Here is a 15,074-nt window from a genome sequence, read left to right on the forward strand (position 1 = left end):
ACTTAAAGATAACTAAAAATGAGCCGGTGCTGGTGGCACATGCCTATAATCTTAACTATCAGGAGACTGAAATTTGAGGATTAAGGTTCAAAGCCAGCCTGGGAAGGAAAGTCCATGAGACTCTTATCTTCAATTAACCATCAGAAAACAGAAACTGATGCCATGGCTCAAGTGGAACACTGGCCTTGAGCTGAAGAGCTCAGGGTCAGCACCTAGGACAAAAGTTCAAGCACAATGATCCACAAAAAAATAGATAACAAAAATGAAATGTTAATATTTGGGTTAGTGATATGAATTAATTGAAAGCTAATATAAAATATTGAATTTGGAGACAATGGTTTATTGTAAACATTCTCCCTTTTGTGAAATATACCCTGAAATTTTTAGCAATGGCTTTAATAAATCTAGCAAAGTATTTAAATCAGTAATTTGAGCTCCAGATTCAGGTAACTTCAATGTATGTTCCTAAATCCATCTATTCATCTATCAGTCATTCATCCTTCTAATAAACAGATGTTAAGTCTGTTGAGCCAAGAAATCTGAGTGTTTAAACCTAGAACCAGGAAAGCTCACTTTGCTTAGCAGATTTCCTGTGTGGGTTGAAAGTTTCAACAGATTCGATCCTACATCTAGGAGTCAGGAAGGTAAAATTTCAAATGTTTTATAAAACATACAAGGGGAAAGAAATTCCTCCAAATTTTACCTAATAACACTGGGTTTGTTTGTTTTTTACTATATGTAAACTATAAGGAACTTAATTACCAGGAAGATTGTCCTAACTATGCATCGAAGATTCAGAACTATCCTCCTAGTTATTCAGGAGACTGAGACCTGCTGTACAGCTGTTGGAAACTAGCCTCGGCAGAAAAAACTTCTCTAGAAATTGTCTCCAAATATTAAAAGGCATGGCATCGATCAAGATATACTGTATACATTAAACTGCTTTGTTAAATGGTAACTCCTTTATACAACCACTTAAAAATAATAATAATAATAATAAAAAGAAAAGAACAAAGAACTAAAAATATGAAATTCCTAGCAGCAAAAATCCAGGTTGGAGAATATGGCTCGAGTGGTAGAGCACCAACCTAAATCAAGATCCTAAATTCAAGTTCAAACACTAGTACTGTACTGCCACCACCAAAAAAGACAAAGGAAAGAAAAAAATATTGGTGTTCTGATGCATACATGTCTCTTCCCATTTATGATTCCCTTACTCCATGAGATATGGGACAGAGAAAATTAAATGCAGGAGTTTGGTCTATCCCTCACCACATCACAGGCATTCCATTCCATAATGCCTAATATCAGTAGAAATCTGTCTTCACCAGCTGCAAAGACAACTCAGACTTTGAAAGACAGCCATAACACATTCATGGGCACTGCAGCTCAACATACACATTTTACCATTTACAGATAATGTCATTACTCTACAATAAGTGCAAAATAAGTTTATTTACCTTTTAAACTCAATAAATACAACTATCCGTTCTCTAGAGAAAAATTATCCCTTGCAAAATTAATCTATGAAATGAATTAGATTTTTTTCTAGTTCATTGAAATCTCGCCACTCTTTGTGAAGTTTTGATTGTCTATGATTTCAATATTTACCATGATCTACAATTAAAAATAGAGCATACCAGCACTTCCCAAATGAGAGTTTTATTTTCAACATAAATACTAGAATGAATGTAATGTGGTACTATAACATTATACGGGCTTGAATTCAGGGATTTAACTCAGTCTTCATATTGGGTAGGAAGGTGCCCTACAACTTGAGTCAAGTCTCCAGCTACTCTTTGCCTTGGTTATTTTCCAGGTAGGATCTCATATTGTGTCCAGGCCAACCTGGTCTTTGGTCCTCCTACTGGTGCATTCCTGATTGCTGTATCACCCAGACCTTGTGCTTCCCACATTGCTGGAAAAACAGGTGTGTACCACTGTGCTCAGCCATTGATTGAAATGAAGTCTTGTTAACTTACTTGTGTACATTCTGACCTCAAACTGTGATCCTTCAATCTCCAGCTCTCAAGTAACTAGGATTATAGGCTCAAGCCACCATGCCTGGCTCTCTTGTTCTTTTTTAAAAAATAAATTTTACTGTGTACAATTAAGGTGTACAATATGATATTATAAAATAGTAACTTCCCTGAAACAGATTAGCCTACCTGTTGAACACTGAGTAGACACACTCTTTAAATCTTTTAAACTAATGTATGAACAACTCATATTTATTTATTTATTTTTTACTTTTGTGTTACCATGTACTTGTAGTATGAGAGTATTTCATGGATATCTCCATACATGTGCTCAGTGAACTGCCTTCATAAAAAGAGTAAATGCTGATTAACTGAACCAGAAGCAATTTGAAGAATTATAGAAGAGAAATTCTTTTTCAAGGCTGCCAGATTTGGCCAATAATAATTCAAGATGTCAGGCTAAATTTGTATTTCAAATAAAACAATGAATAATGTTTACTTAAATGTTCTCCAAACACCATGTTGGGTGTGATTATAATTTTTTTAAAAATCTGTTGTTTACTTGAAATTAAAATTTGGTTGAATTTTTTTTCCTGGCAATCCTATTCACATTTCTTTAATTATCATAATGATATTAACAGTGTCCTACACGGCATGTAGCTGATGTTGGTCCCCCTGCTTCACATCTACCAGTCCAGTTAGAGCAGAATCATTAGACAACATTAAATTTTGGAAATTATTAACTGCCTAATACTCTCCAAGAAAATTAAGCAATTTGCGCAATCACTTAAGACCTCTTTTAGTCTAACTTGGTAACATTTCAAAGCCTAAAACAACAAAGCTCTGCTGAGTTGAGTTGTTTTGGGAATTTACTGGGGGTGAGGGTAGGTTTGCAAGTAAAATATATTTGGAAATTTAAGCACAGGTAAAATAATTTGAGTGTAGGCTTTTATTGAACATGATAATAGTCTTTAAATTATTTGACAGGTTTTAGCAGAGCATACAACTCCACAACTTCAGCTATAACTTGCTATGGGAATTTTTCTAAGCACTAAGGAAATGTTAGAAAGCATATTGAGGAGAAGAATAAATCCAAAAAGTATGTGCTATTTTCTTGAGAAATTTTTATTACAACTATATCTTTTTCCAGTTCTTAATCAAAGACTCATTTAAAAAAGGTGTTGGCACCACAGGATTGGTTAAGTCAAAAGAATGTATGACATGCATTGGTCTTTATATTCTGTTGCTTAGCATGTTTATTGCTGTTCAGTTTAATATACCCAAAATCCCCTAATAAGATGAGCATCAAAATGTGCATCTAGTTTAGGAAAAAATCATTCTACATGAAACTATGGATGCAAGTGACGTGGTGGTTGTGCTCTTATTTAAAAATAGTTGAGTACTAATAACTCAGGATAATATTGTGATATATTGTCCTTACACACATACACAAACACACACACACACACAAACACATTCACTTGTGGAGTTGGAAGAGTTTCCATTTTCCTTTATCATGCTGCAGTGTTTAATCTTTTTTCCCCTCTACTCTAGGAATAAAAAAATATGAATCCATTAAAATCAGACATACCTAAATCACCAAGTCCAATTTCACTTACCCTAAACTTGACATCTGTTTTATAGTCTATTTCATAAGAGGAACTCAAATATCTTCCAAGACTCTTTACCCTTTTACATTTACCAATTCCACAGTCTTTATACTTGTACTTAGTGCCCCATATATAGTGCATATTCAACTAATATTTTCTGAATGGACAAAATCAGTTGCCTAGGCCAGATGTTGTATATACAGACAGAAAGTGACTTAGCTCCCTGTCACATCTGCCCTGACAGATGCATTGGGCAGCAGGTAATGTCCACCTTAAACGAATCTGTGGCAGTCCACTGGTGGATACTCAAGTTAGAACTGTAACAATCCCCAACGGGTCTCTTTAACCAGGGGATACAGAATTACTGACTACACATTTTACACTGAAGGATAATTTAAATCAAATTTCACATAATAAATTGAGTGTAATTTTTAAATCATAAATGATAAATAACATGTAGAGAAAATCAATACACTGAACTTTTGAATGAGGAAATGTCCTCAGCCTTCATGACCTATTTTCTCCAAGTTATTTCAGATTCCCCCATACCAAAATGATTCTTCTTGGAACAAGAGTCTACAGCAATAATTATACACAATTATTTCCTTCACTAGAATGGTTCATACTCAGAATTTATAAAGTGTTTAACAAGTCCTGACACTTATAGCTTCAATTTCTCATACCTAAAGGTATTCCCGTTTTTCCCTTTAAATCATTGTGATAAGTAAAGGTATAATACCAGACATTTATTGCCCAGAGCAGTTAATCTGTGGGTCATACTCTTTTTCTCCCTTCTCTCAGAAGTCTCTCTTGCTCTTGGAGCTCTATTCTATTTCCCCTAGTTGCCCCTGGGTTCTGTGCTGATTATTCAGACATCACCTATGCCTATGGCAGTTTGTGATAAGATGGTTTTCAAAACATTTCTTAGAATAATAAGAGCAACTCAAACTAAGTTTATGCTAAAAATAGGTCCCTTTTCCAAACAGGAATCTACCTTATACTCTGGGACATATCATGTGCAGTGTCAGTTAAACGTTCTGGCTGTAGCAGCTCAAGAGCATCCCTTGAACCATTTCACATTCTAGGGCAATATTCACAAGAGTGAAAAGTGGGGTGGGGGGGAGTTAAATAACTGAGTTGTTAAGAGCACTAATTCTCAGATGATCCATAAAGATCCCACCAAACGGATATAGGCAGTGTAATCATGCTACAAACCTCCAAAGATATCTATACTGACTGAAAATATTGCCTTGTTTCAAAGAAAGGGTTACCAACGTAGCTATTCGCAAAGAGTAGATTCATTTTCCTTCTTGTGTTAAATGTTAATGCTGGCCTCCATTTATTCCAAAGAACTTAAACCAAGTAAGCTTTTTATTTTCTTCTTCTTTTTTTTTTTTTTTTTTTTTTTTTTTTGGTTCTTGCATTATTGTTTCACAGCAATAGAAAGATAACTGCTGACTCTAGCAGAATTTTTTCTGGCTACTACTTATAGCTATATAATCCCTACCTCTGCCAGTACCCTAGACAAAAATGACCTATATTGCCTCAGAGAAAAGCAAGAAAAATGACATTCAGCCTCTATCTTGCCTTGGTTTTTTATTAGGTTACTTCTAGACATGAGTGTTTTAAATAAAACTGACTGGACTTGCAATGCATTACATGGTGAGAAGTAAAGAAAGAATGGGAAGAGGGAACAAGTCTAATTTTCTCTTCTCCAAGTAATTGTTTTGTTCAAAACTTAGCATATGCAAGTTGCATATGGTAAGGAAAAGGAAGGAAGTCAGTGCCGTCCTTGTTTTCAACTTAGCAGACCTGAGAAGCCTACATGAGGCTTCATCATCTTACCTCAAAATCTGCAAGCACCAACGTAATCACAAAATGAACACTTCTAATTTCTGTATTCTCCCAAATCTCTAGAAGCAGATCATTTACCCACCAGAATAAAATGATGTATTTCTAATTAAGACAGTTACTAAAAGAGCCTAGCAAATAATGTGTTTATAATTGAGGACATGGCTATATGCTGTCTAGAGGAACTCCCTTGAATACTCTGAGGTTTTTATTTGTTGGTTGGATTGTTTGCTGGGTTTTTTTTTTTTTTGCTTTTATTTTTTTGATAGACTTTCAGTATGCAGTACTTTGGATTTATGATGCCCCTGCCTCCACTTCTCTATGATTGGGATTATAGCCAATGCATCACTATTCTTGTCCTTGAAATTATTTCCAATATGATTATGATCATCTGAACTGATCTTGAATTACACATTTTGCAAAATCCTTAGTTCTACTTTCTGTGTGTGTGTGTGTGAGTGTGTGTGTGTGTGTGTGTGTGTGTGTGTGTGTGTGTGTGTGTGTCCCATATGGGACTTGAACTCAAGAACTCACATAATTGCTTGGTTTGTTTTTCTTACTAGGGTTGGCACTCCACCATTTGAATCACACCCCTGTTTTTATCTTTTTGCTAGTTAATTAGATATACAAATCTCATGGATTTGTCTGACCAGGTGGAATTTGAAACATACTAGAGCTTGTGCTATTGGAGCACAGTCTGTGGTTATACATTTAATGACTACCTTCACTGTAAGGAAAAAAAGTATTCTGATAATAATTATATTCTCCACAAAGAACGATAGACAGAGCTTGCTAAATAACATATCTGAATGTCAGTCAAAAGTGATGTTTAAGAGAGAAGAGATGAAAAATATTCATTGTTCAGTTTGGCAGTGTAATCATTATGGCCTATACTATGACCTTTCTAGAAATGTGACCTTTTAAGAAGTCTTTCGTGTTCACATATATTTAGTTGTGGTCAGTATCCAGCCATTTGTTCTCCTTGTATGAAGCAAATGGTTGAACATTGACCACAAGCGAGTTGCCCATTTTTCCACCTTAAAATTCCTAATATCTTTCACTTGTGCGTTCTTAGTGTATGGGAGTATTTGGAAAGCCTGAGGACTTCCCACTTTAGCATCCAACCTGCAGCTATCCCCTCTGAAACTGTACCACCTGCCATAGACTATCCCATCCTCTTCTCCACCCTAGAGATTCTCATTGCTTATACATGTAACTCTGCCCTGCCCATGGACTTCTAAATCCAATCTGTGATACTTATAAGATTCTACTAAGAAAGAGTAGGTGTTGACTTTAAATCATTTATGTTACTATTCTACTAAAATGCCTGAAATATAACGACTTCATAAGACGCTTGAAATAAGGAAGTGTGCGTGTGTGTGTGTGTGTGTGTGTGTGTGTGTGTGTGTGTGTGTGTGTAGAGTGCATATAAATCTATGGTACTACCACAGGCTGAATTTTCTAATGGCTAAGGCTCTCGATCCAAGTCTAGGACATACATGTCTGCATTTCATTCTGTCAAACCATCATTTTCTTCAGGAATGCATTAAGTCAACCTATTTCTCATCCCACTCCATGGTTGAATAGTTGACAAAGTTTCAAAAAATAATTGAAGCTGTAATGAAAAGCATAACCTGGAAATAGCAATCCCCAAAAAGGTGAAACCCAGTAGATTATTTTATCAAAAATACCATTGCTCAAAGCAAAATAGAATTAAAGACAGGATTATTTCTATTATAACTGTATTTGAGTAGAATTTTTCTGTAGGTCATTTATACAAGCTTTTGGATAAGCACACTAGAGAAACTGTTGAATGAATCTACCTTCTTCCCCTTCTTTTGTGTTCATTGAATACTACCACAAATATATTGCCAAAGTGAGTTTATGTTCCAAATTAACTCCTTTGATTGGATTATAAATTTAGTTCTCATTTGGTTTCTAGGTATTTCATTCATTAATAACATATAAGCAAATATTTCTAGTAACTCTAGAAATTTATTATATAAAACTTTGGTTATTACATATTTCTCAATTTCAAACACACTCAGAATGCAATTGATATTGTATTTTAAATAAACATAGAGCATTTTTAACACATAGTGTTAAGCTCACATGGTGAGCTTCTGAGTATAGACAACGTTTTACATAGAGAACTCATTTTGCGTGTAGTAGGCTTTGGTACTACATCAATGAAATCACTAGTGAATGAATAAATTTGTACTTTGTCATTTTGTTTCTAGAATGTTATAAAAAAAAAACAGAAATATGCAATTGTACAAGAAGAAACGTACTAGGTATATAATCTCTTCTCAAACGTAGTCCCTAAGTGCAATGAAATTTTAAGGCTGTTAAATTTTTTAACTTAAATGTTTTAAGTACGTAAATGAATATATTATTAAGTTCACTACAATTATAAAAGTGGAGTAGATCCTGTTAAAGGCAAGTGAAATAAAGGTTTTGTTAAAAACACACCAAAATAACTTATTTCTAAGAAAGATATTTATGAAAAAACATTCGTGTGTTTGAAATATTCTCTATAAAAGGTGAATACTTTCTTGTACAATAAAAATAATTTATATGGGAACCCAATGGTAAGAATAACTGATTACATATTTTTGTTGTTTTTGGTAGTAACACCTTTCAATAAAATGGATGACGAAAACACTACAAAGTAGCTTCTTGGAATTTCCAAGACATACTTATGCTGGCTCTAATATAAAGAAAAAGCCATAAGATGAAAGGGAAGGGTTTTTTTTAGGTTGTTTTTGCATCTCTAATGAAGCACATTATCATAAAGTACTCAGTTTTAAATTCTTACATTGAAACACAGTTGTGTTTCCACTATAAAACACTATTTCAACATTTTAGCATTTATAATAAATTTCATAAGTAATATTACAGAATAGGTTATAGATGTTTGGGTGATTTGTTTGTTGGTTGTGAGGCATGAACTCAGGGACTGGACACTGTCCCTGAGCTCTTTTGCTCAAGGATAGCACCCTACCACTACCAGCCACAGCTCCACTTCTGACTTAAAGTAGTTAATTGGAGATAAGAGTCTTTCTTCCTAGGTTGGCTTTGAACTGTAATCCTCAGATCTCGCCTTGGGTAGCTAGGATTACAGTGCAGTAGAATCTTGGTACCAATTACTCAGTAAAGGCTACTCAGGAGGCTGAGACCTGGAATACTCCAGTTCAAAGATAACCCAGGCAAAAAGTCCAAGAGACTCCATCTTTTATTAGCCAGCCAAACATCAGCTGAGGGATGCCTCAAATGGTAGAGTGGCAGCAAGGCCTCTGATTTCAAACTCTAACACTAACATAGGAAAAGAACTTAGAGCAGCCATTTCATTATGCACTGTACATAACATTTGGTCATGATTGTGAATAACTTATGTAATTGGTATATGTATGTTCTATGCTATACTTTTGTCTTTGATTTTTTCCCTTTATTTTCATTGTGAAGTACAGAGGGGTTGCAGTTTCATATGTAAGGCAGTGAATACATTTCTTGTTCAACTTGTTACCTCCTCCCTCATTCCCCACCCCCATTTCCCCCCTCCCCTTCCTCTCTCCCCCATGAGTTGTACAGTTGGTTGACACCAAATGGTTTTGTAAGTATTGCTTTTGGAATCGTTTGTCTTTTGTTCCTTTTTCTCTGGATTTTGATATTCCTTTTCCCTTCCCTAGTTCTAATACACGTGTATACAATATATAGGGTAGTAAGATGAGATACAGTGATAGCGGAGGTAAAACCACAGGAAGAGAATAGGAGAGAAACAAACAAACAAACAAAAGGTATAGTTTCACATGGCATGTTGAAAATAATTACAACAATGATATAACACGTGCTTCCATAACATGGAGTTCATTTCAATTACCATCATCTTATGTGTTCACAAGGGCATAGCTATTGGGCTATGGTGATCTTCTGCTATGACTATCCTAAACATGTACTAATTATTCCCTATGAGGGAAACCATAGAGTCCATGTTTCTTTGGGTCTGGCTCACTTCACTTAGTCTAATTTTGTCAAGTCCTTCCTTTTTCTTGGGAATGGGGCAATGTCATTCTCTCTGATAGAAGCATATGTACAACATGTCGAACATATGTTGTATATGTATGACATTTTCCTGATCCATTCTTCTACTGAGGGGCATCTGGGTTGTTTCCATATTTTAGCACTGACAAATTGTGCTGCGATGAACATTGTTGTGCTGGTGGCTTTAGTGTGTTCTTGATTGTAATCTTTTGGATAGATGCCCAAGAATGGGGCTGCTGGGTCGTAGGTGAGCCCTATGTTTAGCCTTCTGAGGAACTTCCATACTGCTTTCCAGAGTGGTTGAACAAGTTTACATTCCCACCAACAATGTAGTAGGTGTCTCTTTTGGTCACCTCCCCTCCAGCATTTGTTGTTGTTAGTTTTCCTGATAATGTAAGTTTTCCTTACTGTGATAAGGTGGAATCTCAACGTTGTTTTGATTTGTGTTTCTTTTATGGCCAGTGATATAGGGCATTTCTTCATGTGTCTCTTAGCCATTCTCATTTCCTCTTCAGAGAAGTCTCTTTTTAGATCTTTAGCCCACTTGTTAAGGGGGTTGTTGGTTCTTTGAGGATTTTTGGAGGAATTTAATTTTGGGGTTTCTGCATATATTTTAGATATGAGGCCTTTGTCAGTGGTATGACTGGTAAAGATCTTCTCCCAATCTGTTGGCTTATCAAGTCTCCTTTTCCAGATCATATCTTTTGTGTCACAATTTAGAAGTTCCAGTAATCCAAAAGGACAACTAGGGTTTCTCTACTGTCAGCTTTTGGAAATTTTATGGTTTTGCATTTTACAGTTGAATCTATGATCTATTTTGAGTTAATTTTTGTGCATGGTATATCTGTGCATAAATTTGTGTTTACTGTTGCTTGTAGATGTTGTTTGGGCAATACTTATTCGAAAGACTTGTCTTTTTATTGTTCTGTGCTATACTGCTTCTTTGCAAAAGATCAGGTGTATTTTTGTGGGTCTGTTTTTAAGCTTTTTTTTTCTGTTCTGCTAGTATGTGTGCCTGTGCATATATGTGTGAGTTTTCCCTTCTTTTCTATATCATGATTGTGTTTATTACAGGGCATATATGAAATGAAAAGTGAAAAACTATGTAGTCTATAAAAAGAATGATTCCAATCTATAAAATCTGAGTTGGATTAAATTCTAACATATTTATTTTAAATGCCAAATACAGGATCTACAACATGTGTATGCATATTATTATTACATCTGTGTTTAACATGGACTATGAACAAAAATACACACTCTGTGCTAGTGCAGACATGTTACCTACCTAGAAAAAAATGTAGGTACAAATAAATGTTGTCTCTGAGGCAACATAGTGAGGTGGGATGGAAACTAAACATTGTGTGTGTGTGTGTGTGTGTGTGTGTGTGTGTGTGTGTACTTTTTATCCCTAAACTTTACATTTGCAGATAACTAAATGACAATCTTTTCTTGGTTCCTAATTGAGGAACTAGAAATTTTATATAAAACTCTTTTGTCTGTAGCTTTATAGGCAGCCTGTTCTCCAAGTCCTAAGCTAACCGACCGAAGGTACAAATTTAGACTTAGATTCTCCTCTTTTTCTGGTCATCCACTGAAAATTACAGGAATAAACCCAAATGCAGGGATCCTCCTTCAGTTAAATCTAAGATCCCTGTAAGACACCTCACAAATATTTTTGCAATTTTATTGTTGTAGCTCATGTAAGCCAAAGCTATGATGATCTTAACAAGTTGATGTGGTATCTAAACAAAACGTGCTCAAGCAGATCTCAGGCCCTGGGAAGCTTTGGCAGAGGAATAGCTGTGAAATTTGAGCCCTTAATAAATATACCTTAAAATAGTGTATCTGGGATTGGCCTCTGGCGGCAGATCAGTTATGACTCTGCTAGATGGACCTGAGAGTTTGGCCTCATTTCCACATAATATGTGTAGCACTATTAGACTATTGAATCAGCAAGAATATTATTATTGCTTTAGTGAAGAAAAATACATCACTTCCTACTGATGGTGTGGCACTGTCTTCTTTTAAGTTATTTTTCCTTGGAATCCTGCTATCTCCTGAACCAACAACTATCTGCTGTCACTCCTTCAATTTAGTAATTTATTTTCAGACTACTTTTATTTTCAGATTACTCTCATTCATAATCACATACATGTAATTTATCCAAACTTGGACTGTTATTTTCTCTATGTATAGGATAGGCCAACCTCCCCCATAGATAATAAAGTGAACGAGCCATATAATTCTATTCATCTCAAGTCACACACAGACTAGCTGAAGGTCCACTAGGACAGCAGTGACTTTTTGGTCCTTAGGACTTGCAGCCCCAAACTCTTCTGACCAGCTTGGGCAGGACTCCATTGTGACGTTGTCATAATTAGTTTTTATATCCTCTCAGAGGCAATTCATTTCTTTCAATTCTTGTTGACTTGTTTGAGCTATCCTAAGTCTTAATGAGCACAGTCATCATCATCTGGGTGGGTCTCAGAGAGAATAGCCCATATGTGTCTTGGTGGCAATTAACCTAATGTGCCTTGACTAGATACTTCTAGTCAACACATAGCACAACTCCTCTATCTGTAAAGCCCAAAAGTCAACATACAGGGGAAGTGTAACAAAATTCATTGGAGACAACACACAAGTCAGGAATTTGTGTATTTAGATGGCCCATTTCATTTGGAAGCAAAAATAAAAGGTTAAATCCTCTAGTTCATATTTGCGGCCATGCATTTATAGATACTCATATCTCTTCACTTGCTCTTTCACAAGCGCATCTGTATTCTTTTTCAGGCACATCATATGCAGAGTAAATGGTAATTAAAATGTGCAGGATGACAAGATGGAACAAACAGTGCTTGTACCACCGGGACCTGACAGCTTCAACTTCTTCACCAGAGAATCTCTCGTGGCTATCGAAAGACGCATTGCAGAAGAAAAGGCTAAGAATCCCAAACCAGATAAAAAAGATGATGACGAAAATGGCCCAAAGCCAAATAGTGACTTGGAAGCTGGAAAGAACCTTCCATTTATTTATGGAGACATTCCTCCAGAGATGGTGTCAGAGCCCCTGGAGGACCTGGACCCATATTATATCAACAAAAAAGTGAGTGGCTTTTGTTTTCTGTCTTTAAATCAAGCATATATTGCTGCTCCTTGCCAACAGCATACATTGCACTGTTATGCAAATTATGAGCTGAATTAGCACAAAATCTTAAGTATCCTTCTGTTTAAGAAATGTGATACATTTGTGGGTGTTCTATGAATATACATGAGAAGTAAGTTGGTTTTATTATAACAGATGGAGCTGCCCCAAATGTATAATGATAGAGACCTAAAAATATATGCAATAGGGCTGGGATTGTGGCTTCGTGGTAGAGTGCTTGCCTAACATGCATGAATCCCTGGGTTCGATTCTTTAGCACCACATAAACAGAAAAATCTGGAAATGGCACTGTGGCTTAAGTGGTAGAATGCTAGCCTTGAGCAAAAAGAAGCCAGGGGAACTGCTCAGGCCCTGAGTTCAAGCTCCAGAACAGGCAAAAAAAAAACATGCAAGTTGTAGGCAGCTAACTTAACAAATTAAAAACTTGCCCCTACAGATGACATTTACTATGCAATTTGATGTAAATGTTTGCACTTCGATATTTTGAAGCCTTCATATATTACTCAGGATTAAACAGTATCAGTACTAATTTTATGGGACAAAACTTTGATACTGTAAGAGTTTCTCATTTCTTTATAATGCCATAAATAATATATCAAATAATTTTCCTGGAGAAACTTTTTCCTACATGGACTATAATGCCATTTATAAATTATTCAAACTTTTGGTAGAAATATATTGACACTGATAGAATTAACAAAAATGTACTATTCTGCAGGACCTATGAATGACACTTGAACACGTGCATTTTCTGTATCATGCTTGAAAAGAACACTTCTGTTAAGTACTCAGACTCTTACTATCAGTATGATTTCCAAAATGGAAACACAATGAAATATAAACTCAAACAATATTACTACATCAATGTTGGTTTAAATGTATTACTTCAGTTAATTTCCAATAATTTATTATCTTTCACACCAGATCCAATAAATTTGTTAGCACTTGCTGGAATATTAAGAAATCAGTGTTTTTGTTGGATATGGTTCTTAATATATCCCCTAAAATTTTAATGATTCTTACTGCTAGTCTAATCTTGAATGGCTTTGCATGCATGCAAGGGCTAGGAGTACAACCTATCCTGCACATACCAAGTGCATGCAAAATCCTAGCAATTTTACTATGTGGAATTAAGTAAAATTATTTTGTGAATCACTTCACATTGATTTTTATAGTTTCAGATGTGAAACCCTCACACAGATCTGTTCTTTGTTTTTACTTTTCAGGATATAGATAGTCAAAGTGCAACTCACTTTCCTTTTTTAAAAACTCACTTGGCCAATTCATAGTAGAAGAATGAAGAATCATTTTCTATTCACTTTATTTTCTTTAATTAACTTTGCTTTTTTAATATTTCATTGTCAAATCTTGTTTGGAGATAATCTATCACATAACTGCCATAAATATCTCATATATAATGAGGGGAAAATTGTCCTTTATCATTAAGTCAGTTCTGTGGACATTGCTTTAATATGATATCTGAAAAGTAAAAGCTCAAACTAAGTAACCTATATAGGTTTTATTTTTATAAGGATTGTGAAAATGCTGACATGTCAATTATTAAAAGATTTCAGTTCACATAAATTATTTTATTACTGAGGTAAAAACTCTAATGATGTGTTATACATAAAGATTTATTCACATAGTAGACTATATTACTTTATTTCGGGCAATTAGACACTTGCAGTGCATTTGGGGATGAAGTTTCCATCTCCAGCAGGCATTTCACTGCCCTCAGCCCATTTGCCTTCATTCTATGGAAGAATCACCTTCTAAAAATCACTCAGGCCACTAAGAGCCTAGCCTTCCAACGTATAGGATAAAATCTAGCATCCAAGCTCCTATGCTGAGTCCTTACTTGTAAGACTATAAATAAATGTGTCAAGAGAGACCAAATGAATGCATGTCAAGGGCAGTAATTCTTCTGAGGAACCAGAGCATGCTATCCATCTTTTAATTTAAAGATCTTTCAGATTGCTAAAAACTATTATCTTAACAGGAAGTTCTTTCTTAATACAGTCCATGATTAGATTATAATTAGTTGTGTATAACAAATGACAGAAAGTCACACGGAAGACCAAAATTTGCCCACTTTTTATAACTACTTAAAGTTCTTAAGTATTTTTTATAAAACCAAATCTGATGGAATCACTTGACAACCAGATGAACTTTGTTAGGCTCTCATCTAAACTTGCTTCCTACATCCTCCAACCTTATCTTCAAATACACATTGTGTGAGAAAGAAAAAGAATTCTGTCATTTTGGGACAAAATACAATGTGTAAGTAGAACAACCTGATAAGAGAAATACTGTTTCCAAAAAGTTTTCCACATGTAAGCCATATCCTTTGCTTTCTCGTTGAGCTGACATCAAGCAAATCTACAAATGTAAAGTCATTTAACAGCAATGCAAATGAAACTTTTTATA

General features: G+C 35.2%; 1 protein-coding gene across 9 annotated transcripts in view; it reads left to right on the top strand.

The window, feature by feature from the left end:
- Positions 1–12,323: 12,323 nt before the first annotated feature.
- The window catches only part of LOC125349993 (sodium channel protein type 1 subunit alpha), a 76,030-nt gene continuing 73,279 nt past the window's right edge, over positions 12,324–15,074 (top strand). For all 9 annotated transcript variants that reach the window (XM_048344257.1, XM_048344260.1, XM_048344261.1 and 6 more), the window contains exon 1: positions 12,324–12,587. In XM_048344257.1, the coding sequence (XP_048200214.1) occupies positions 12,324–12,587 (264 nt within the window). The remainder of the gene's footprint in view (positions 12,588–15,074) is intronic.

Source organism: Perognathus longimembris, chromosome 4 (genome assembly GCF_023159225.1).
Source record: "Perognathus longimembris pacificus isolate PPM17 chromosome 4, ASM2315922v1, whole genome shotgun sequence".
Taxonomy (NCBI): domain Eukaryota; kingdom Metazoa; phylum Chordata; class Mammalia; order Rodentia; family Heteromyidae; genus Perognathus; species Perognathus longimembris.